Below are 25,816 nucleotides of genomic sequence, written 5' to 3'. Positions count from 1 at the left end.
GTAACTCAGAGCATTCCCGAAATATCATCACCGTCAGAAGTAACTGGTTACCTTCCGATGAAGATACCATCGTTTTCAGATCGCGATCTAAAGGTGTGTCGGCGAAAGGATTGTTACTGAGCTGCAAATACTGCTGTGCTCGAGGTCCGAGGATGGTGTCTGAAGGTGGTGCAATGGGTAGTGGGTAGGCAAACTGTGGTGTTGAAGGAGGGAGGACTGTCACTGCTGCAGGAAGGTATACAATCGTTTTGGTATTGCTGAAGCTGCCTCTCGCTGAGCCTCAACCACAGGCTTAACACCTTTGAAAGGTCCCGGTTGAGTATAATCTTCTCGAGGCGATGCTGCATGTTACTGGCTTGAATCTTCCGCTTAATCTCCTGCAACTCCCTGGCGAGCGCCTCACACTGTTTAGTGTCTGTAATTTTTATAACGTCATTTATTTATAGCGTTGTCATGACCCCCCAAAGCGATGGTTCGAACACATCTAAGCGTTTGTTTGAACGCCCCTAAGCGTTGGTTGTCTGAAACCATAGGCATACATCTATCAAAAGGTAAGAAAAAATCACATGCATTTCTGCTTGTTTTTAAATAAAATTGAATTGAAAAGATCGATCTTTTTTTAGCCATTGGATCAATGTCTTTATCCTAACAATCCAAGATAAAATCAATTTAGGTCACCCAAAACCACTATCCCCAATTCAATGTTTTTAGACCCTGTTTTTGATCTTTCGGTCCTATCGTCAAAAAATATAAAATTCATTGTAATCATACCCGGTACGCCTGGTTTTTTTCATCCAATAGCTCACAATTTGAAGAGCTCAATCGGTCCCTCTCTTTGCCAAATTGGTGGTCAGCGGCTTGTTTAATCTCTCAAAACCCCAAGTGGGGATAGTTGCCCCCTTCCAGAATAAGGTTTTAATTTTTGTCTACCTATTAACTAAATGTCTGCATAATATTAGAAAGATTGAGAGATTAGGCGATTCTTACTATTGCCAAGTGTCCTTTGTCCTACATGTAAAAGTTTGACAATATGTAGCTGAAAAGTGACAATAAAAGGCCTCCATAAATATCGAAAATGACAATATTCTGGGAATTCTTTCTAGCACAAAATTTATATACACAGCGTCTATGATATAATTAAATTTTATAGACATTGAACGACCAGGGGGTCTCACGCTCATTTAAGCGGTCTTAGGTAGGTTTTCACTGTATATTTTGAATATCCAACTGGCACTTTGGGCGTACCGTGAACATAGAAGACAGGAAGTGTTCCCAAATTCCTTTTTGTCACGTTTGTATCTACCTATTGACTAAATGTCTGTAAAATATTAGAAAGATTGAGAGATCAGGGGGCTCTCACCATAACCCTGTGCCCTTTGTCCTAAAAATTTGACATTTTTTGACTGAAAAGTGACAATCTTAGCCCTCCGTAGATATTGAAGATGACGTTATCCTGGAAAATCCATCTAATACAACCTTTATATATACAGAGTCAATGATTTGGTTGAATTTTATGGACATTGAAATACCAGGGGGTCTCAACATTTGTCCTAAAATTTGACATTATTTGACTGAAAATAAATTTTTTTTGGCTTTCCATATATATTTCTATTTATAGTTTTAAATTTTCTAGAGTTATGGGTTTTTCTTTTTGTCTTAAGGAATTTTATACACAAAAGTACATCTTTGAAGTCGTTTTTATGACAAAACTATATTACATAAAGACAAATATATAACACGGAAAAGGGTTTATATTCGAGGACAACGAGAAATTACGACAGCTTGAAACGGTCATTTAATGATTTTCTACGTATCTAATCAGTCCTTTCAACTTTGAAATTCATGCTTTTTATGTTATCAAGTATTTAATTTTCTTATAATTTTTCACTAAATTTTGAATATCAAACTGGCTGCTAGCAGCCGGTTGGATATTGAATATCGAATAACGAATAACGAACCGGCTGCTAACTTCACATACATAAAATAATACTCCTTTAACTTGAAACTGTGAATTGTCGAACTTGAGATATGATCCCTGTGGCCATATTATATCGGGGGACCTCAATTTCGTCCAGGACAGAGAGTTAAAAACTTTTTGAAAAAAGGACCAAAATATCGTCCTCCCTTTATAAACATAGATTGGAAACAGTGTCGTCAGGTCACCAAAGACGCTCGTTCCTCGTGTTATAAAAACTGGTGTAAACGGGAAAAATGTGATAACATATCTCTTGATTCTTAGAAAATAATTTAGAAATAAACGAAAGAGTATATAATAATACGCCTATTTCCAGAAAAAAGAAATGAACTTTAAGAATTTTCAAAGCAATTTGTGTCTGTACCGGTCGAAAAAGCAGCCAACAATGTGGTGGTGGTATGCCGTAAATACTACGCGAACGTTCGTAAGAATAAAATTTTAAGTTCATTTACATTCAAGTCTGTGCGCTCCACAGACAGTCGTATAGTTAACAAACATGTCGTAACCACATCACAGCTTAAGGCTTCTTCTGAACATTTGAAGGTCTCTACTATGTATCGGTTACATATACTACACACAAAAAAAGAAAACTATCGTTTCATCTTGGCCTCTAGTAAGTGTTCTACAACTAATATTTCAGTGCTTTTAACAAGTTCTTAACTACTATCAAAGAACTTATCATTAACTATTGTAATTAAATATACGAAGTACTGGAATTAAAATTTATTATAGTGTAAAACATTCTATTGATGTTTTAGATAAATTACGTGCTTTTGATGGTCCCTTTGATACTGTTGACAGTTTTGACTTTTCTTCTCTTTACACTACACATACACACAAATAAATGCAGAAATACGTTAACGCTCACAGGTGGTATGGGTCATTTATTATTTTTGTAAAGACCAATGGAAGTAGGTTCAAATATTGAAGACCTAACCACTTTGATAGGTCACTTATCTAAATGCCAAATGTTAAGAAAGTCGGTAAGATAGATTCATTAAACAGTGTGTTGGTGACAAAATACAGTATACATGGGATCGATAAACTCCATATGAGTTTCGAGCTTCAAAATGTCAAAAACAATCCCTACACGATCATCCGATATCAAATTAATGATAGATGGCAATGGAAAAACTTATTGTGTTACCATAAACATTAATATAAGAAGTATCCAAAATCTAGGTGATTCTCCTTTAATCAGAACTTTCCTTTGAACCTTAACAATAACTTGTCCTATTTAACGATGTAATTAATATAAACAGTTGCAAACCTTCAATGAAATCAGAAATATAAATATATGAAATTATGTCACTGAAATCATTTGCTTTGATAACTTATTGTACTAGGTATGAAATGATAAGCATTTCGCAGACAATCAACAGAAAGTGATAGAACCTATCATCATGGTTGGGTATCTGATTGTGTTTTTGTTAGCTGCAGGTTCCTGTGGATTTTTACTGTCAAACAAAACGGATATATCATCCGGTGGGGGACACGGCGTAGTCGATAATCATTACCTAATTTTGATGGATGCGTTGAGGGTACAGACACAGTCACTTTCGCAGATGGAAGCATTCGTTCTTAAAATTCAGAGTGAACTGAAAGCAACGAAACAGGAAGTAACTAAACTGCAAGCCGGTTATAATGCAACTGAGTCACAAGCTATTGCATATCTGAAAAATGAAATCAATAGTCTGTTGGATAATAATAAGCAGTTGCAACTAAATCAGGATAGTCTTAAACATACAGCTGAGGTGTTGAATAGTTCGATAACTTCAATTCAAAAAGACAATGAAGCTTTGAAACTGGACAATGCTCTATTGAAAAGTAAAACTGATTATTGGCAAAATGAGACGGTTAATCTAAAACAAGAATTAAGTATGTCTTCAAATTATATTTCTGCGTCAGACCTAAGTAACATAACAGTTTTACAAGATGATGTGTTTTCATTGCAATCCAAAGTATCTGATATTGGTTTGCGACAACAAATTTTGTCATCAAATACATTTTCAAGAAGTCAGGATTTTCATGCGTTATTAAATCAGTCTAAAGCCTTTCAGAAGAGGATAGAACATAACTTATCAGTTGTAGGATTACAAAGCAATGTATTACAAACCCGTCTTTATGCTTCAGAACATAACCAAACGCAGATTATGGGCCAACTTAAAGACTTTGAGACAAAATTGGATTATATGAATGAAACCGGTAAGTGTTTAGCCTAAGAAAAAGTTTAGATTTTACTCAGATAACCATTAGACCAAATAGATAAAATAAGATTTGAAAAAAGGTGTTACAAAAGCGTTACTTCCCATATTGAAGGTGTCTACAATGTGATCACAAAGATCAAACACCTCTGTCATACACCGACTTCAAGATGGTAAATATTTCAAACCATAACACATCTAAGAAAGGTAAACTTCAAATCACCGTTCTTTTACATATTAGCCATTGGTTAAGTTATATCTGATTTCTTATAGTCCAGCAGATAGGTGCAATATATGAAGGAATTGTGCACTTCGTGTTAAAAGCACCAAACTTTGTTCAATCATACTTCTATCTATACTATTCAATTTTAGATATGGAGGCAAGCTGGAAATATAGTTAACTTCCGGTAAAATCCAAAATGGCGGATGCATGTTTAAATATCAACTTTTCTTAATTCTCTTTCAATTTTTTTTAGTTTAAACTAAAAGAACTGATGTTTTAATTGATCTGAATCGTATTAGATGGGTTTCAGTGTTACTGAAGCAGCAATTTGGATGAGTTTGGTTAACTTCCGGTCGAAATTTCATGTCAAAATTCAAGAAAAATTTTGACTTTTAATTTGCAAAAAAGTGAGAGAAAGGGTGTAATAGAATCAGGTATTTATTTCTTTGGAGATAATTAAAATTCAATTGATATGCATGGTGAACACTACTGTTTCATTAACCAGACACAAGTTGGTTCCTTTTTCCTTTTTCCTTTTTCGATATTCAAATTTTGAAAAATATTACATGTCCAAACTGAATTTTTTTTTCCTTCAAAATTTTTTTTCCTTCAAATTTTTTTATCTTAAAAAATGTTTTTTTCCCTCAAAATTTTTTTTCCTCAAATTTTTTTTTTCCTCAAAATTTTTTTTTCCTCAAAATTTTGTTTCCTCAAAAAAATTTTGTCCTCAAATTTTTTTTCCTCAATTTTTTTTTCTCAAATTTGTTTTTTTTCTCAAAATGTTTTTCCTCAAAAAGTTTTTCTTCAAATTTTTTTTACGTTTCCTTATTCGTTTTTTTTTTCCTTTTTCGATTATCATCCTTATTCGATTTCCATTTCCTTATTCGATTTTCATTTCCTTATTCGGTTTCTTTTTCCTTTTTCAATATTCATTTCCTTATTCGGTTTCTATTTCCTTATTCAGTTTCTATTTCCTTATTGGATTTTCATTTCCTTATTCGATTTCCATTTCCTTATTCGATTTTCATTTCCTTATTCGGTTTCTTTTTCATTTTTCAATATTCATTTCCTTTTTCGGTTTCTATTTCCTTATTCGGTTTCTATTTCCTAATTGGATTTTCGTTTCCTTATTCGATTTCCATTTCCTTATTCGATTTTCATTTCCTAATTCGGTTTCTTTTTCCTTTTTCAATATTCATTTCCTTTTTCGGTTTCTAGTTCCTTATTCGGTTTCTATTTTCTTATTGGATTTTCATTTCCTTATTCAATTTCCATTTCCTTATTCGGTTTCTTTTTCCTTATTCGGTTTCTTTTTCCTTATTCGGTTTCTTTTTCCTTATTCGGTTTCTTTTTCCTTTTTCAATATTCATTTCCTTTTTCGGTTTCTATTTCCTTATTCGGTTTCTATTTCCTTTTTCGATTTTCATTTCCTTATTCGGTTTCCATTTCCTTTTTCGATATTCAAATTTTGAAAAATATAACAAGTCCAAACTGAATTTTTTTTTTGCTTCAAATTGTTTTTCCTCAAAATTGTTTTTTCCTCAAAATTTTTTTTCCTCAAATTTTTTTTTTTCCTGAAAATTTTTTTTTCCTCAAAATTTTTTTTCCTCAAAATTTTTTTTTCCTCAATTTTTTTTTCCTCAAAATTTATTTTCCTCAAATTTTTTTTTTCCTCAAATTTTTTTTTTCCTCAAAATATTTTTCCTCAAAGTTTTTCTTCTAATTTTTTTTTCATTTCCTTATTCGTTTTCTTTTTCCTTTTTCGATTATCATCCTTATTCGATTTCCATTTCCTTATTCGATTTTCATTTCCTTATTCGATTTTCTTTTCCTTATTCGGTTTCTTCTTCCTTTTCCAATATTCATTTCCTTTTTCGGTTTCTATTTCCTTATTCGGTTTCTATTTCCTTATTGGATTTTCATTTCCTTATTCGATTTTCATTTCCTTATTCAATTTTCATTTCCTTATTCGGTTTCTTTTTCCTTTTTCAATATTCATTTCCTTATTCGGTTTCTATTTCCTTATTCAGTTTCTATTTCCTTATTGGATTTTCATTTCCTTATTCGATTTCCATTTCCTTATTCGATTTTCATTTCCTTATTCGGTTTCTTTTTCCTTTTTCAATATTCATTTCCTTTTTCCCTTTCTATTTCCTTATTCAGTTTCTATTTCCTAATTGGATTTTCGTTTCCTTATTCGATTTCCATTTCCTTATTCGATTTTAATTTCCTAATTCGGTTTCTTTTTCCTTTTTCAATATTCATTTCCTTTTTCGGTTTCTAGTTCCTTTTTCGGTTTCTATTTCCTTATTGGATTTTCATTTCCTTATTCAATTTCCATTTCCTTATTCTGTTTCTTTTTCCTTATTCGGTTCCTTTTTCCTTATTCGGTTTCTTTTTTCTTTTTCAATATTCACTGTGCTTAAACGGCTGTGGGTAACTTAAGTTACCCACAGCCCAAGATGGAGCCGCCTTGCGTCGGTTAGATACTTTTCTTCTATAGAATAACAATACCACGAATGCATCAATTAAACAACTGAATTTAAAAGTTGTATTAATCGTTTAGGGAAACCCCTAAACTGGAAAGGTGATTAAATTCTACAAAATAAACGATCACAGCACGATTTAAAAAAACACTTAGGCTGTCCGTAACTTCAAAACAACTTGTCCGTAACTTTTTTCAGCATACCAATAGAGATGTCCGTAACTTTCAAAGAATCGACATACACGGTTGTAATGTTTTAACTGATGATAGAGATTGCATCGAATACATATTCACAAAACGAAGTAGATGTCTAGTATGATATAATTCATTGTATCGATGGAAGACAAAATTGGGAAAATATGAAAAAAATCACGATAAATCCGCAAAACTCGGGTCTCATTTTGTATAACGTCGGTGTACCCGAATCGCCTAGTTCGGAGGGTTGTTTCCGATCATAGCAGATAAACTGTTGAAACATCATTGTTCGTTTGAATTTTTGAACAAGTAGACTACACAAGTATTTTTTACACATACATGTAGCATGTATACACTTACTGATTTTCTGCCAGCAACGACAAGGGTAGCGTGAATCCGGGATTTTTGGAGGGAAACCCAAATTGCGACTATACGAGACTTAAGTGCACAAACTTTTTCCGTCTTTTTGAAATAGCCAAAAACACTTTTCTCTCATCCCCACAAAAACAAATCCCATCAGCATTGACAGTAAAATAAAAGGGGTGTCAATCTGGACACACTGGGACGTTGCGCACGGTGATATTGCGGCACCCTGGCCAAGATTAATTTACAGTAAATGGGAAAACTTTAAAAAAAAAAAAAAAAAAAAAAAAAAAGCACATTTTGTATAAATGAATAAACCTAGCTTTACAGCTAGCTGCATATTTCATTTGTATGCAAGTTGCATTAAATCTCATTAAACTGAATAAAACTAAAAGACACAATAGGTAAAAGTCAGTGACAATAAAAGGAAAAGAGCAGTCAACATAGTGTAACAATTCGACATAGTATATAAAAATATAAATAACTACGTAGGACAACAGGGTAATTTAAAAGTCTAACAACCCCTGATAACATACAAAGAGAGAAAAAAAAACATACTAGGAAACATATTCAAAAAATCATAACACTATAACTAACTGGTGGGATGTATAAATACCGAGCCGCGTCAAAGAGTATTCATCAAAATACACATAGAAAGAAACAGAGGTGAAGGTAAACCGCAAACATATAACTTCTGTGGTGTAAGTATGATGCGTTAATAAAATCACATTTGGTGGTGAATGAGTAGTGTAAACGGTCGCGAAGGTTACAAATATGATGTTAATTGTCTTCTAATTGTTGAAATTATAATTTTTTAAATTTTAAAACAAAAGTTACCCACATCTAAAAATAAAGTTACGGACAGTCTGCTTAGTTTCGATAAAAAAGTTACGGACATCTTATGCATTTTTTAAAGTTGACCTTGCGCTTTAGTAAACTCTTTATTAACAAATTTGTGGTAATTGTTAATCATTTCTTTATTCAATAATCCTATAAATATTTACATTCTGCATGAAAAACGTCGCAAAAGGTACATTTTGTATGAATTAAATATCAACGAGTTTAGAGTCCGCCATCTTGGGCTGTGGGTAACTTAAGTTACCCACAGCCGTTTAAGCACAGTGAATATTCATTACCTTTTTCGGTTTCTATTTCCTTATTCGGTTTCTATTTCCTTTTTCGATTTTCATTTCCTTATTCGGTTTCCATTTCCTTTTTCGATATTCAAATTTTGAAAAATATTACAAGTCCAAACTGAATTTTTTTTTTCCTTCAAATTTTTTTTTCCTCTAATTTTTTTTTCCTCAAAATTTTTTTTTCCTCAAATTTTTTTTTCCTCAAAATTTTTTTTTCCTCAATTTTTTTTCCCTCAAATTTTTTTTTCCCTCAAAATATTTTTCCTCGAAAAGTTTTTCTTCAAAATTTTTTTTCGTTTCCTTATTCGTTTTCTTTTTCCATTTTCGATTATCATTCCTTATTCGGTTTCTTTTTCCTTATTCGATTTTCATTTCCTTATTCGGTTTCTATTTCCTTATTCAGTTTCCATTTCCTTTTTCGATATTCAAATTTTAAAAAAATATTACAATTCCAAACTGAATATTTTTTTCTTTCAAAATTTTTTTTTTCTCAAATTTTTTTTCAGAAGACTTTTTTTCGTTTCCTTATTCGTTTTCTTTTTCCTTTTTCGATTTCTATTTCCTTATTCGGTTTCGATTTCCTTTTTCGATATTCAAATTTTGAAAAACTGAAGTGGCTGCTATTTTAATCGGCTGCTAATAGGCTTTAATTTGGTGTATAATATGAGCAGATGGGTTAAGGCAGTCCGTTCAATTATTCAAAATAAGCCATTTCTCAAAGTTCATGCGTATTTTGATATTTAAGTCCGTCGGTACTCTTCTACTAGAGGTTTCCCGATTTGCTACGTATCTGGTACGGTTGGTACGTAACTCAACGGTTGGTGCTGTTTTGGAGAAATCATTTAATGAATGAGGTCATTTCATTCATCATGATAACATCAAAAGAATTGAAATGCATATCAGCAAAAAACCTAGCTTCACGTTTTATTTGATAACGATTTCAACGTTTCTAGAACACTTTGTTTATGATTCCCTATGAAATTATTTAGTGGTACATAAGAGAATGAATCAAACAGACCTTAAACGAACTGAGTTGACATGACTTTAATATTCTAAATATAGATTTGCGTTTGTGATTGGTATTGGTATTATTCTTTTGTTTCTTATCTATATTCGTTAACGTGTCAAATTTGTGTTAATTTCATTGTATAATTATTTCTTGCATGATTTTGAAATTAGACATTAAATATTAAACAATAAATTTCGGTCGTTTCATCAAAAGATTTTGTTTTGATGATTGGAAACCTGAGATTTTGCATTGACTCAGTGAGAAAAGGACACTCTTCTCATGTTTTTATTTTATCAACAACTTTTCTTGAAATGCATTCCAAATAAAAGTAACTGACAATTTATTGATAAATAAGACATATTTGCCTATTCTGTCGTCGATGAAAAACACCAATATAAAAAGGAAGATATGACATAATTGCCAATGAGACAACTCTCCACCACAGGCACTTGTCTGAGGCAAGTGCATGTGTTCTCAACATAAGACCAAATGACACAGAAATAAACAACTATAATAGACCACCGTACGGCCTTCAACATTGAACAAAGCCCATCCCGCATAGTCCGCTTTAAAAGTCTCCGAAATGTCAAGTGCTAACAAATTTCAAACAAGAAAACTGACGGCCTAATTTATGTACAAAATATGAACGAAAAACAAATATGTAACACAGCAACAAACGAGAACCACTGAATTAATTTACAGTTTCCTGACTTGGGATAGGCACATATACATACATAATGTGGCGGCGTTAAACATGTAACTTTGACAGTGGTGTAACAGTACAACATAAGAGCGAACTATAAAAATCAGTTGAAAAAGACTTAAGCCTGACTTAACTCAGATCATGAGATACAAATAGAAATACACCTTGCTAAAACACAGAGTGTACGTGGCCTGGTACATATCTGAGAGTTTTTCCAGTTATTAACAGCTAGTTCAAAGCCAAAAACAAATAATAAACGAAATCATGCATCCTAGACTAAATAATTAATCATCATAGAATTAAAAAGACTAGAATAATTATTAATTAAATTGTACTGACATTGTATTCTTTAAATATCTTATAAACGATCTTTTAATTGAAGCTTTCCTTCCACCTTTATTGGTTAAATATCGCATACGTGTGTATTACGATTTATTTTGAAAATGCTGAAAATATATTGATTGATTGATTGTTGGTTTCTCAACGTTCAGTGGCAAATATTTCATGAATATTCAGGACGAAAACAATTTAACAATAAATACAATAGGTAGGTCTCGTAATAATTGAGGCCATCCGGGATGATGATCAGGGAAATTTTGACTGCCACAGGAAGATGAGGGTATATTGGATAGGGACATGAATTTTGCCTTGCATCAGGTAACCTACGAACCCCTCAAAGAGTTGTTGTAAGGGTTCTTAACGTACAAAGAGCATGACTTTCTCTTAACACGAGGCATCGGACTTAATCTATCTTAAATATGTATTTGTTTCTAATAAAATGCATAGTTTCAGCTTTCGCGTATGCAGTACGCATATGTTGTACTATGTTTAAGTGGAAACTCACAATTGGTTAATTTAATAGACCTTCACAGTCCTTGTTTCACAGTTGTAATACAACAACTAGAAGTTTTTAACGACCTTGACTGGCTATTAAAACATCCAATTGTTGTATTAGAATTGTGAATTTAAAAGACCTTCACAGTCCTTGTTACACATTTGTATTAAAATAGGTTTTGTATTTATGTTTATCATAATATACATTTTCAATAAGGCCGATTTTATATGTTAAAATAGCTCTTATTCTATCATGGTTTTGAAAGCCTACTTCAAAAAATTGCCAACTTATTCAATTTAAACTGTTGTATCTGTATAACAGGCGATTATTTGAAAAAAATATGAAAATATTTTATTTTTAGCTTGTTTATGTCTGTGCAATTTCAAGGGAAATAAATCTTAATCACAAACCGTTCGTTGCAACGGTTACTACTTGCAACGGTTGTTTGAAAGCATAATCGAGTACACACAATGTCGTTTATTATGAACGTTGCGAAATATATTGATTATATACCTTTTGTTCCTCTCTTAATACGCTTTCGAATGAGGTATAAAGTTTATCTGTAAATACGGGCTGAAGTGTCACAGCAGTCCATTCAATTATTCAAAATATCCATTTCATTATTCAAAATTGGCTATTTCCTAATTTTCACGCGTGTTTTGGCATTTAGGTCCTCCGTAACCCCTCTAATGGTCATTGCCGCACATATTGTTTATAATCAGGGTATTTCTCTATCAATAAGCTTTTTATTGGTGTATAATTTTTATCGTAATTAGCAGCTGACGGGTTGCAGCAGTCCGTTCCATTATACAAAATAAGCTATTTCTCAATGTTCACGCGTATTTCGATATTAAGTCCGTCGGTACTCCTCTTATATGCGTTGCGGAACATATTGACTATATACCTTTTGCTCCTCTCTTAATAAGCTTACGAATGAGTTATAAGGTTTATCTATTATTCGGGGCTGAAGGGTAACAGCAGTCCATTCAATTATTCAAAATATCCATTTCATTATTCAAAATTGGCTATTCCTTAATTTTCACGCGTGTTTTGTCATTTAGGTCCTCCGTGACCCCTCTAATGGTCATTGCTGCACAATCAACTTGTTATATCTTTAATCAGAGGATGAAGAATAGCAAAGGTCCAGAGAAAATAAAAAAAGACAACGTAGAGTATTTTAATTTTGATATATATATATATATATGTTTTGGTATTCAGGTTGTTCATACATGGAATTTCTTTTAAAAATTGTTAAGAAAAAGCCATAAGTTTATATCCTCCGAAACTAAATAAATAAATGAAATTAAAGATTTACAGAGTATTTTTTTATAATAATTTGAATGATCGTTTGATAACACTAAAATGACGAATTTAAAAATACGGAATTTAGCTACAGTGTCAGTTATTTTATTTCACTATTCACCGCTCCAACTTGAATAATGAAAACTAAACTATTTCATCATTCATTACTTAACATTGAATAGTGAATAGTGAACTAGTTCATTATTCATTATTGAATTTTGAATAATGAATAATGAATAATGGACGTACTTCAGCGCGGTAAAAATGACAAGTATGATGGATTTTTTTCTGTGCCCGTTAAAAAGACCACCTACATAATGTAGTGTTCTAGTACTTCCCAGATCTATGGACAAACCGACAGGCAGGACGGAACACTCTTAGTTAATCATATGTACATACCACCTAAAACTTCATTTTTGAGGGATTATATATATACATACAACCTCTAGTAACTTACCCTGTATTTCACTTTAAATGTGTCTCGTTTTATACTAATGTATAAGTGAAATAGTCGGGCAATCATTTTGCCAAGTAGCCTTTGCCAGCTGTTCATATTAAATTGTTCATATTGCCTTGCATATGTGTGTCTTCTATGCCACATACAACTGTGACGATATTGACTTTAGCAAACAATTCTGCTCAAACCGGTGCTAGGGACTGTCTTTCAACTTTCATTGAAACGAGCATGATTTCTCTGTGTAAAAGATCTCAATGTATTTGTCAAGAGAACAGCAATAAAGACGCTGTTTCTTTACTGCAAATGTATTGTGTATATGTCTTGATTTTGATGTCGGGCAAACTTATGAAAGAAAACGGAAACACAAAAATCAGTATTTTTTTTTAATTTGTTAAGGCGCATAACCCTAGAATGGTATAAATGACGCCACCAAAATTCAAATGTGATCTGTATTTTGTTGTAATACAGATTGTGTATAAGTTTCTTAACATTTTGTTGAGGCAAACTCAAGATAAAAGAACAAAAACTAATTTCTTGACGTACGGACATACACACAGACAAAGCTGGAAAAACTTAATGCCCCCTCCACTATAAGTCATATTTTATTGAATAACCCGATGTTTTCATCACTTAGTCACGATAATTGCTATCTATATCCTATTCTTTTTTTATTTATATAAAGTTCCGGAAAAAATTTCCCTAACCGATATTAATCAGAGTCTTTTAAATAACTAGAAGGAATTCCGATCTATATATAGAAAATTATTGACCTGGCTACTGAGGTTGTCATTTGTCGCTTCTGTAAAAGGAGTAAAAAACGGGGCATGTAATATGAAAATCGGGAATACGCTGGCATTTCATAATCTATCATGTATTGTTACGTAGGGACATTTGTTCTTACGAAACAGCTTATAAATGCACATCTTATACAGGGGCAGATCCAGCCATTTTAAAAAGGGAGCGGGTTCCAACTATATGTCCCTATTCAAATGCATTGATCGGCCGAAAAAGGGAGGTTCCAGCCCCCGAAACCCCCTTCTGGATCCGCCACTGTTACAACATTTTGATGTCTCATATAGACTTTCCAGTTCGTTTTTCATTGTATACTAGAAAGATCTCATTTTTGTCTGAATTGGTGAACCCTTTTTTAACGATAAAGAGTAATAAGGAAATGAAAATTGAATAAGGAAATAGAAACTGAATAAAGAAATAGAAACCCAATAAGGAAATGGAAATCTAATATTATAACAATGAAATAAAAACCCAATAAGGAAATAGAAACCGAACAAGGAATGAAAATCGAATAAGGAAAAAGTAACCGAATAAGAAAATGAAAATTGAATTAGGAAATAGAAACCGAATAAGGAAATGAAAATTGAATAAGGAAATAGACACCAAATAAGAAAATAGAAACCGAATAAGTAAAAAGTTACCGAATAAGGAAATGAAAATCGAATAAGGTAAAAGAAACCGAATAAGGAATGTTATTACATTGGTTGCAATGAATTACATTGATTTCCAAGTTAAATAAAAACCGATAATTTCACATGTGAAATAAACGTGGTTATTTCACTCTCTGACGTCATACAATAAGTACCGATTATCAGGTTATCTGCATGTTGATATCGTAAAATATCAGCTGCGAGACATAATATGAAGCTTTTTGTCGAGTGAGCGTAGCGAACGAGATCAACTAGCCTTCATATAATGTCAAGCAGCTTATATTTTACAATATCAATATGCAGATAATCTGATAATCGATTTATCGGGCTATATTTGCGTGTTTCGGAAGTGTTTTCTTTGTTTCACCAGCACACAAAAGATGACTTGATAAGTTCGGGTCAAAGTTATTAACGTCGGTTCAAACATTATGACGTCGCTGATATGTCAGGGTTAAAGTTATTAAGGCCGGGTCAACGTATTTGACGTCACAAAGACATGATACGGAATAATATTATTAATTTGTATATTTTAACAAATTTGATTCGTTTAGGGATAGTCACATGTTAAACTATATTTTCGAAGGTAGAGAGAAAACGGCGGATAGCAAAAAGCATATTGTACGGCAAAAAGCATATTGCACGGTTATTTTTAGAAAATATAAAAACCGATAAACTTTGTGACGTCATGTATTGAATTTCAGGATATTGTTAAACGATCTTAACGTTTTGAAACAGATGATATCTGTGATCGATTATTTGACGGAAAAAATCTTCAAATACTTAAGATGACAAACAAAAAAAAAGCAATTGAAATAACAACTAATATTTTGTATTGTTAAGGAGACAATATGATATCTATAAAATTCCAACAAAATCAAATGACGATTTTGATACAAATATGGTCGGAAATTAATAATATAACAAATATAGCCTTTGTATGAGGTCAATACAGGATATATCGACCCAAAGAAGTATATCGACCTCGGACTACGTTCTCAGTCAATATACTTCTTTCAGGTCAATATATCCTTTTATCATATGTTTAGTAGTAAATACAGTAGTTTTGCATGTTTGATAAATAGCCTGCTGTTTAATCCGTATCGCGCAACTTTGGTGCGCACCCTTTATCGCATACCCTTTATCACACCCTTACCCTTTATCACATACCCTTTATCACACCCCTACCCTTTATCACACCCCTACTTTTTTTTTTTTTTTTTTTTTTACAGTCAGTTTTGGATTTTTTTTTTGTTTATGAAAAATTTTCCTCAAAATTTTGTTTAATGACGTCATTGTTTGGTATGTGACGTCACGAACGTCGTTTTCATATTGTATGTGACGTCACGAACGTCGTTTTCATATTGTATGTGACGTCACGAACGTCAAGTTTTCATATTTTTGGCACACTAAATGCAACTATAAAAAATACAAAAATAAACAAAGTATTTTTAAAACAACAGCACGCAAATTGTAAGGTAACCAAGGTGCTTCGGATTAGTAATTGAGCAGTTCTTTTAAGGCCTTTGAAACAAGACAGAAGTAGAACTGAAGGTAACCCAGTGCTATGGAACAGAAAACAGTTCATATAATACTCTTCTGTTGAAACATATGATAAAGCGTATAATACATGGCAAAATCCGTATCATATTTCGTATCATCCCGAGACATCAATATCAGCTCGTTTAATCCATGGGTCGTTCGGTCACGCGATGTCTTATTTTTGATATACAAATACGGCGATTAGTTATACTATAAATAATCGAAAAAGGAAAAAGAAAACGAATAAAGAAACGAAAAAAACTTTTTGAGGAAAAATATTTTGAGGAAAAAAATATTTTGAGGAAAAAAAATTTTGAGGAAAAAAAAATTGAGGAAAAAAAATTTTGAGGAAAAAAAAATTTGAGGAAAAAAAAAATTTGAGGAAAAAAAAATTTGAGGAAAAAAAATTTTGAAGGAGAAAAAAAAATCAATTTGGACTTGTAAAATTTTTCAAAATTTGAATATCGAAAAAGGAAATGGAAACTGAATCAGGAAATGAAAATCGAAAAAGGAAATAGAAACCGAAAAAGGAAATGAATATTGGAAAAGGAAAAAGAAACCGAATAAGGAAATGAATATTGGAAAAGGAAAAAGAAACCGAATAAGGAAATGAAAATCGTATAAGGAAATGAAAATCGAATAAGGAAACGAAAATCCAATAATGAAATAGAAACCAAATAAGGAAATAGAAACCGAATAAGGAAATAGAAACCGAATAAGGAAACAGAAACCGAAAAAGGAAATGAATATTGAAAAAGGAAAAAGAAACCGAATAAGGAAAAAGAAACCGAATAAGGAAAAAGAAACCGAATAAGGAAAAAGAAACCGAATAAGGAAATTGAAATTAAATAAGGAAATGAAAATCCAATAAGGAAATAGAAACTGAATAAGGAACTAGAAACCGAAAAAGGAAATGAATATTGAAAAAGGAAAAAGAAACCACATAAGGAAAAAGAAACCGAATAAGGAAAAAGAAACCGAATAAGGAAAAAGAAACCGAATAAGGAAAAAGACACCGAATAAGGAAAAAGAAAACTGAATAAGGAAATTGAAATTGAATAAGGAAATGAAAATCGAATAAGGAAATAGAAACTGAATAAGGAACTAGAAACCGAAAAAGGAAATGAATATTGAAAAAGGAAAAAGAAACCGAATTAGGAAATGAAAATCGAATAAGGAAATGGAAATCAAATAAGGAAACCAAAATCCAATTAGGAAATAGAAACCGAATAAGGAAATAGAAACCGAAAAAGGAAATGAATATTGAAAAAGGAAAAAGAAACCGAATAAGGAAATGAAAATCAAATAAGGAAATGGAAATCGAATAAGGAAATGAAAATCCAATAAGGAAATGGAAACTGAATAAGGAAATAGAAACCGAATAAGGAAATGAATATTGAAAAAGGAAAAAGAAACCGAATAAGGAAATGAAAATTGAATAAGGAAATGGAAATCGATTAAGGAAATGAAAATCCATTAAGGAAATAGAAACCGAATAAGGAAATAGAAACCGAAAAAGGAAATGAATATTGAAAAAGGAAGAAGAAACCGAATAGGGAAAAGAAAATCGAATAAGGAAGTGAAAATCGACTGAGAAAATGGAAATCGAATAAGGATGATAATCGAAAAAGGAAAAAGAAAACGAATAAGGAAATGAAAAAAAAAATTAGAAGAAAAACTTTTTGAGGAAAAATATTTTGAGGAAAAAAAAATATTTGAGGAAAAAAAATTTTGAGGAAAAAAATATGAGGAAAAAAAATTTTGAGGAAAAAAAATTTTGAGGAAAAAAAAAAATTTGAGGAAAAAAAAATTTTAAGGAAAAAAAAATTTTGAGGAAAAAAAAATTTGAAGGAAAAAAAAAACTCAGTTTGGACTTGTAATATTTTTCAAAATTTGAATATCGAAAAAGGAAATGGAAACCGAATAAGAAAATGAAAACGAAAAAGGTTATACAAACCGAATAAGGAAATAGAAACCGAAAAAGGAAATGAATATTGAAAAAAGAAAAAGAAACCGAATAAGGAAAAAGAAACCGAATAAGGAAAAAGAAACCGAATAAGGAAATGGAAATTGAATAAGGAAATGAAAATCCAATAAGGAAATAGAAACCGAATAAGGAACTAGAAACCGAAAAAGGATATGAATATTGAAAAAAGAAAAAGAAACCGAATAAGGAAAAAGAAACCGAATAAGGAAAAAGAAACCGAATAAGGAAATGGAAATTGAATAAGGAAATGAAAATCCAATAAGGAAATAGAAACCGAATAAGGAAATAGAAACCGAATAAGGAAACAGAAATCGAAAAAGGAAATGAATATTGAAAAAGGAAAAAGAAACCGAATAAGGAAAAAGAAACCGAATAAGGAAAAAGAAACCGAATAAGGAAATTGAAATTAAATAAGGAAATGAAAATCCAATATGGAAATAGAAACTGAATAAGGAACTAGAAACCGAAAAAGGAAATGAATATTGAAAAAGGAAAAAGAAACCGCATAAGGAAAAAGAAACCGAATAAGGAAAAAGAAACCGAATAAGGAAAAAGAAACTGAATAAGGAAATTTAAATTGAATAAGGAAATGAAAATCCAATAAGGAAATAGAAACTGAATAAGGAACTAGAAACCGAAAAAGGAAATGAATATTGAAAAAGGAAAAAGAAACCGAATTAGGAAATGAAAATCGAATAAGGAAATGGAAATCAAATAAGGAAACGAAAATCCAATTAGGAAATAGAAACCGAATAAGGAAATAGAAACCGAAAAAGGAAATGAATATTGAAAAAGGAAAAAGAAACCGAATAAGGAAATGAAAATCGAATAAGGAAATGGAAATCGAATAAGGAAATGAAAATCCAATAAGGAAATAGAAACTGAATAAGGAAATAGAAACCGAATAAGGAAATGAATATTGGAAAAAGGAAAAAGAAACCGAATAAGGAAATGAAAATTGAATAAGGAAATGGAAATCGAATAAGGAAATGAAAATCCAATAAGGAAATAGAAACCGAATAAGGAAATAGAAACCGAAAAAGGAAATGAATATTGAAAAAGGAAGAAGAAACCGAATAGGGAAAAGAAAATCGAATAAGGAAGTGAAAATCGACTAAGGAAATGAAAATCCAATAAGGAAATAGAAACCGAATAAGGAAATAGAAACCGAAAAAGGAAATGAATATTGAAAAAGGAAGAAGAAACCGAATAGGGAAAAGAAAATCGAATAAGGAAGTGAAAATCGACTAAGGAAATGGAAATCGAATAAGGATGATAGTCGAAAAAGGAAAAAGAAAACGAATAAGGAAATGAAAAAAAAAATTAAAAGAAAAACTTTTTGAGGAAAAATATTTTGAGGAAAAAAAAATATTTGAGGAAAAAAAATTTTGAGGAAAAAAAATGAGGAAAAAAAATTTTGAGCAAAAAAAAAATTTGAGGAAAAAAAAAATTTTGAGGAAAAAAAAATTTTAATGAAAAAAAAATTTTGAGGAAAAAAAAATTTGAAGGAAAAAAAAAATTCAGTTTGGACTTGTAATATTTTTCAAAATTTGAATATCGAAAAAGGAAATGGAAACCGAATAAGGAAATGAAAATCGAAAAAGGTTCTAGAAACCGAATAAGGAAATAGAAACCGAAAAAGGAAATGAATATTGAAAAAAGAAAAAGAAACCGAATAAGGAAAAAGAAACCGAATAAGGAAAAAGAAACCGAATAAGGAAATGGAAATTGAATAAGGAAATGAAAATCCAATAAGGAAATAGAAACCGAATAAGGAACTAGAAACCGAAAAAGGAAATGAATATTGAAAAAGGAAAAAGAAACCGAATTAGGAAATGAAAATCGAATAAGGAAATGGAAATCGAATAATGAAACGAAAATCCAATTAGGAAATAGAACCCGAATAAGGAAATAGAAACTGAACAAGGAAATGAATATTGAAAAAGGAAAAAGAAACAGAATAAGGAAATGAAAATCGAATAAGGAAATGGAAATCGAATAAGGAAATGAAAATCCAATAAGGAAATAGAAACTGAATAAGGAAATAGAAACCGAATAAGGAAATGAATATTGAAAAAGGAAAAAGAAACCGAATAAGGAAATGATTAAGGAAATGGAAATCGAATAAGGAAATGAAAATCCAATAAGGAAATAGAAACCAAATAAGGAAATAGGAACCGAAAAAGGAAATGAATATTGAAAAAGGAAGAAGAAACCGAATAAGGAAAAGAAAATCGAATAAGGAAATGAAAATCGAATAAGGAAATGGAAATCAAATAAGGATGATAATCGAAAAAGGAAAAAGAAAACAAATAAGGCAATGACAAAAAAATTTGAAGAAAAACTTTTTGAGGAAAAATATTTTGAGGGAAAAAAAAAATTTGAGGAAAAAAATTTTTGAGGAAATAAAAATTGATGAAAAAAAAATTGAGGAAAAAAAATTTTGAGGGAAAAAAAATTTTTGAGGAAAAAAAAAAATTGAGGAAAAAAAATTTTGAGGAAAAAAAAATTTGAAGGAAAAAAAAAATTCAGTTTGGACTTGTAATATTTTCAAAATTTGAATATCGAAAAAGGAAAAAGGAAAAAGGAACCAACTTGTGTCTGGTGTTTCATTATTACATTTGAAAGAAGATAGACATACACTTCGATAAATCAAGAGTCTAAATAACAATTGAAAGATGAGCTCTTAAAGATTTAAACTTATTGAGGCATCAGATAATCGAAGACCAGGTATATGCTTTGGAATTTAGTGTGACATCCATTTACTCCGAATTAGTACACCATTTGTATAGGGACCAGTTGGTGACCACATCCGGTTGCAGGAATTTCTCGCTGCATAGAACACATATTGGTGGCATTCGGCTATTGTCTGCTCTTTGGTCTCTTTGTTGTCTCTTTGATATATTCCTATTTCTATTCTCAATTTTAAATCTATAATTTGTCAAAATATGACAGACAAATAGCTGCCAAGCCCTACACCCTCAAATTGTATCAATATTGGTGCTAGATATCTTACTTTGGCTGGAAATCTCGTTAAATACAAAGAACTTCCATGTTTACCGTCTACGACCCATCTGTATACACAATATAATGGCAGGGGTCTTCCACGTACTACGTACAAAAACAATGCCACATGGCATAAGACCTGCCATGTAAACACAGAACTAAAGAGAGCTAAAATAAGACACCAAAAGGATACAGATGATATGTAAACAAAACAACCAATCGGAGCTGGAAACCCACCCACACCGTCAATGCGTACAAATGCTTTAGTACACAACTTTATTAGAGAAGCTCAGTGCTGGGGACCTCATTGTACAAGAAACGAAATATCATGTCCAATGTCTTGCTTATCTTTATCGACAGACATCAAAAGTTTCTAGTGAAGATGAGACTGAATAAGGAAGAGACGCACGAATAAGTCATGGAATCGCATTAGCTGACATCATCAGCTACAATGAAGATTCCATAACCGAAGAAGATTTAGAACCAGGATTCAAGATGTCAGGTTTTTACTATAGGCGAATAAGGAATCTAGATGTTGACATTGAAGACGGAGTTCATAATTCAAGATAAAAGAATTGACTTCTTACATTTTAAAATTATGGGTTGTTTGCCTGTGAGAGAGCTTTCACATGTTTGACATGGATGGAGATTTGTCTCAATGGCACTCATACAACTTCTTATATCTAATGCTTGCTTATTTACCTGATATTCGGGAATAAAAACAAGGGAAAGAGAATTAACTTGCTTTCAAAGATAATATAGAAGCCTCGTTTCAGAAAGCAGGTGATGATGCCTTTGACTAAAACTAAATGCAGAATTATGTTCTAAGATCTCTTGTAGCTCTTGTTAGTATGTTGTTGTATGGACAATATATAACAACCGACTCTTATAAGCAGGAAAAACTAACGATTGCTTGGATATTTATATTTAACAGCTACAAACGAATCCTTAACGTTAACTCTCCAAAGATCCGTCATCATGAATCTAAAGAAACATATGCACTTAGAAATAATGGCTCACTGTCTGACAGAACACATGAAATAAACATGTTGTTAAGTCGGATGGAGGCACTGTTAACAGATAACCCATTAGCCCTGCGAAGATGGATGGCAGCTTGACAAGAAATGGCAAGACATGCTAAAGAGTTTGAGAAGAGGGGCGAAAGATACCAGAGGGGACACTCGTATATGGATTTCTTGATGAAGAGAACACAACTGACCATGAGCAGAAACTAAGAGCTCAAATGTCGTTTATCCATGATGTAGGTTCTGTGGTAGAAGAGATAGGAAATCAATTTCTTGAAGACAGCAACGAACTGCTTGTTCTGTATACCAATTAAAGATATAGCTCCCTCAGGAGTTGTTGATACTATTCGTCGTTCGTTGAATAGAAAAGGGACTTTCCGATTTGATTTTCCTCTGAGTTTAGTATTTTTGTGATTTTACTTTTTAGAACCATTGACAAGATGTAACTATTGTAGACAATATAAAGATTGACAGTACAAGGAGACGTTGTCAAAGGCAATCATGCTAACCACTAAACTGATAGAGCTTCTCACGTGTAGATAAAAACAAAACAGAGCTCATTCTTTTTCTGTCAAATTAACAGATGGATGAACACATTTTCGAGATGAGAATTATTGCTACAGTTGTTACCGATGTATTAGTACTTGTTTCATGTCATTGTGACAATGCAGCTGATATTTATGGGTTGCTTTGGGACTGGAAACCAATTCGTATACATTTTAGGCCCCTCATGGGGGGGGGGGTCCTAGTAATCACATAATCACCATTTTTTTGCCAATATAATCACATAATCATTAAATATTTGCTTATCTTTAGTAATCAAATAATCATAAACTAAAAATACAGTCCTAGGTAATCAAATAATCATGAAATATTTGGCTTAATAATCAAATAATCATTAAAAAAACGGCCAAGTAATCACATAATCAAAAACCCCATGAGGGCCCTCACATTTTAATTCAGGAGCTTGCTAACTTTTTAGGACAAGAAAAAGCATATGCATTGCCTGTTTTCCATGCATTCACTGTATTCGACACTGTGGCATAGATCGCTGGTTAAGGTGATAAAAATCAGGGGATACATGAATGGTATTGAAAGGTGTCACAAGAGTATACACCGTTATGAGAGACCAGGGTTGCGTCCAATATCGTAGCAGCTACGTAGTGCTACGTAGATGTTTGTCTACTGAACGAGTAGCTAGTCTAGCTGCTATCTATATCTATGTTGAAGCTAGGCTAGCTACACGTTCAATAGTCATACATCTACGTAGCCCTTTGCAGCCGCTACAATATTGGACGCAACCCATGTTAGTACTCTGAATGTCGGCACCACAATTACGCAATTAATCGAACGATTCGTTATGCTGATGTTTGATCGAACAATATCAATGGTCAAGGATATTTAACCTTTTTTTGGACAACATTGCTTTTTTTTTTATCAAACATATGTATTTTGTCTCTAAATTACGTTTACTTGTGATATTTTTAACGGAAGTGACAAATTTCTAAATAAAATACCCCGAGGGTTTCAAAGAAATGATACATTATTTCAAACCATGAATACACAATAACATTATAGTCTACACAGCAAACTTTGGCTACCAGCTGTGAGATTTGAATAACCATTAATCAGTTAGAAATTGCATGTCCGCCATTTTGATGATAAAACCGGAAGTGGATAAAATCAAGCTTGCCTCCATATCTAATTTTGTTTAGAATGGTCCAAACTTTGTTTCTACCAAATTTTATGCTTTTAAAACATAGTGCACAATTGTTCACCTATCTGCTGGGTAACCATTAATCAGTTATCAAATGCATGTCCGCCATTTTGATGATAAAACCGGAAGTGGATCAAATCAAGCTTGCCTCCATATCTAATTTTGTTTAGAATGGTCTAAACTATGTTTCTACCAAATTTTATGCTTTTAACACAAAGTGCACAATTATTCACCTATCTGCTGGACTATTATTTCACAATTCTACTCTATAATAAAAATCAAATCATCAGCATCAATATGTTAGTTTTGTGTACCTCACATACTTAAAACATTTTTTTGTTATCTTTGAAAACTTATTCTACTGTCTAACGTTTAGATGTCAGTAATTTTAAAACAAACAAACACAGCTAACACTCTTTTTGAAGCATGTATTTCCGCAACTTAACGGTTATTGGTTTTCTTAATACTGATCGGACATATTTATATTTCAGTTGCTCTTACTGCATGTTTTGTTAAAGACGCGACACCCCAGGCAGGAACAATTAAATTTCCGTCAATAAAAACAGCTATTGGCATAACCGACTTATCAGGTTTCCAAAACACGGGAAAGTTTACGTGTGACAAATCCGGAATCTATATCTTTTCTGTCTTTATGGCGCACGATGGTAAGGATTATTTCGAATATTTTATGTATAAAAACACCAATTCATTATCAAGAGTAATTGTAAGCGGTGACATCCAAAGTTCAACATCCCATACATACCACACAGGATCTGGTACAGTTGTTGTTCAAATGGATGTTGGAGACACTTTATATGCTTCAATGACCAGCAATGAAGAAATTGAAGGACCTTATTCGTGTTTGACTGTTATAAAAATTAGATAAACAGTTATTCAGTTTTGTTTTCTACTGGTTAAATAATGAAAAAATAATGATAACAAACCATTAATTAAGTAATTATTCACAAGAATAAGCTAGCAACTCTTTGCAGCCTTGCTGACTTCTCTCTGTACAAGAATTACATGTTAAAATTATTAAAATCATTGGCATCCATATTCTACACAATGAGCACGACTATTTCCAGATTTAATCCAGATCCCATTGGAGAAACATTTTAATTTTCATGTCATGTAAGGGTAAAAACACAAAGTAAGGAGTTAATTAACGTTTTCTATCAATGTTAGTTTCTGAAATAAGTTTCTTCGGGTACTGTGGTCTTGTTAAACTCTTGTTTTATTATAACTCTACCTCGACCTTCACTGTTTTGACAAAAAGAAACTTTCACTCTTAATTTTTCATGCTTAATTATCCTTAATTTTGGCTTGTGTCATCCAACGCAATTGAGCAAGGTGGCAAGTAAAAAGCGTCTTCTGTTTCATAGAAATATTATGGCTGATTTGTATATATCACTAATTAGTCTAGATCTTATTACATAAATGTCCAACTTTTCCCTGAATAGAAAGAATTTCCTTTCATTTAAGTTCAAGGGCACAAAATTAACACCGTCTGAGTCCTGATCAATTGCATATGTGTTCGATTTCATATTGCCTGATTATTGGTAATTGAACGTTTAGAGACAATTTCATGCATTTTCAAAAAATATAGAATTCGAGTTTAATCGATTAAACTACCACTAAGTCGAAGTTTCTGTTTGTAAACATTTTGTTTCCGAGGATAGCATCCGCCCAGTAGCATACAATACATATTATATTTAACATTGCCATAACAGCGCGAGGTTTGGCTGGCCAGAACATAAGGTTCAACCCACCATTTTTTCTTAAAATATCCCCTACCAAGTCAGGAAAATGGCATTGTTATCTTATAGTTCGTTTCTGTGTGTGTTGCATTGTCATTTGATTTTGTTGCACTTCCGTGTTTCTGTTGTTTCGTTGTTTTCCTCTTATAATTGATGTGTTCCCCTCGATTTTAGTTTGTAACCCGGATTTGTTTTCTCTCAATCGATTTCGAACAGCGGTATACTACTGTTGCCTTTATTTGAGAGACACAGACTTTGCTGACCGATTCGTATGGAAAAAGATGAAATGTAGAAAAAGATCTTTTAAAAATTTTTCCTTCGCTAAAAAGGTCTAGTTGCCATATCGAGGCAATATCCTTCATCATAAATCAGTCTACTCGTAAATACCTCCCCACTTTAAAGTGGAAACACTGTAATGTTCATCTCCTAAACCATATTACCAAATATTCCTTAGCA

At 32.0% G+C, this 25,816-nt stretch overlaps 1 protein-coding gene across 1 annotated transcript; it reads left to right on the top strand.

Annotated features, from left to right (window-relative positions):
• The first annotated feature begins 3,357 nt into the window (after positions 1 to 3,357).
• On the top strand, positions 3,358 to 24,489 carry LOC139515093 (CAP-Gly domain-containing linker protein 1-like). Its single transcript, XM_071304654.1, has 2 exons — positions 3,358 to 4,180; positions 24,095 to 24,489. The coding sequence occupies exons 1-2, from the start codon at positions 3,379 to 3,381 to the stop codon at positions 24,487 to 24,489; spliced, it is 1,197 nt and encodes a 398-aa protein (XP_071160755.1). The 5' UTR covers positions 3,358 to 3,378.
• Positions 24,490 to 25,816: the final 1,327 nt, after the last annotated feature.

Source organism: Mytilus edulis, chromosome 3, assembly GCF_963676685.1.
Source record: "Mytilus edulis chromosome 3, xbMytEdul2.2, whole genome shotgun sequence".
Classification (NCBI taxonomy): domain Eukaryota; kingdom Metazoa; phylum Mollusca; class Bivalvia; order Mytilida; family Mytilidae; genus Mytilus; species Mytilus edulis.
This window is presented reverse-complemented; position numbering and strand designations above follow the sequence as displayed.

Excerpts from the sequence above, each read along its gene's own strand:
- LOC139515093 (XM_071304654.1), top strand. The coding sequence starts at position 3,379 with ATGGTTGGGTATCTGATTGTGTTTTTGTTAGCTGCAGGTTCCTGTGGA. Across the intron at positions 4,181-24,094 it reads GGATTATATGAATGAAACCG|TTGCTCTTACTGCATGTTTT; the intron begins GTAAGTGTTTAG and ends TTTATATTTCAG.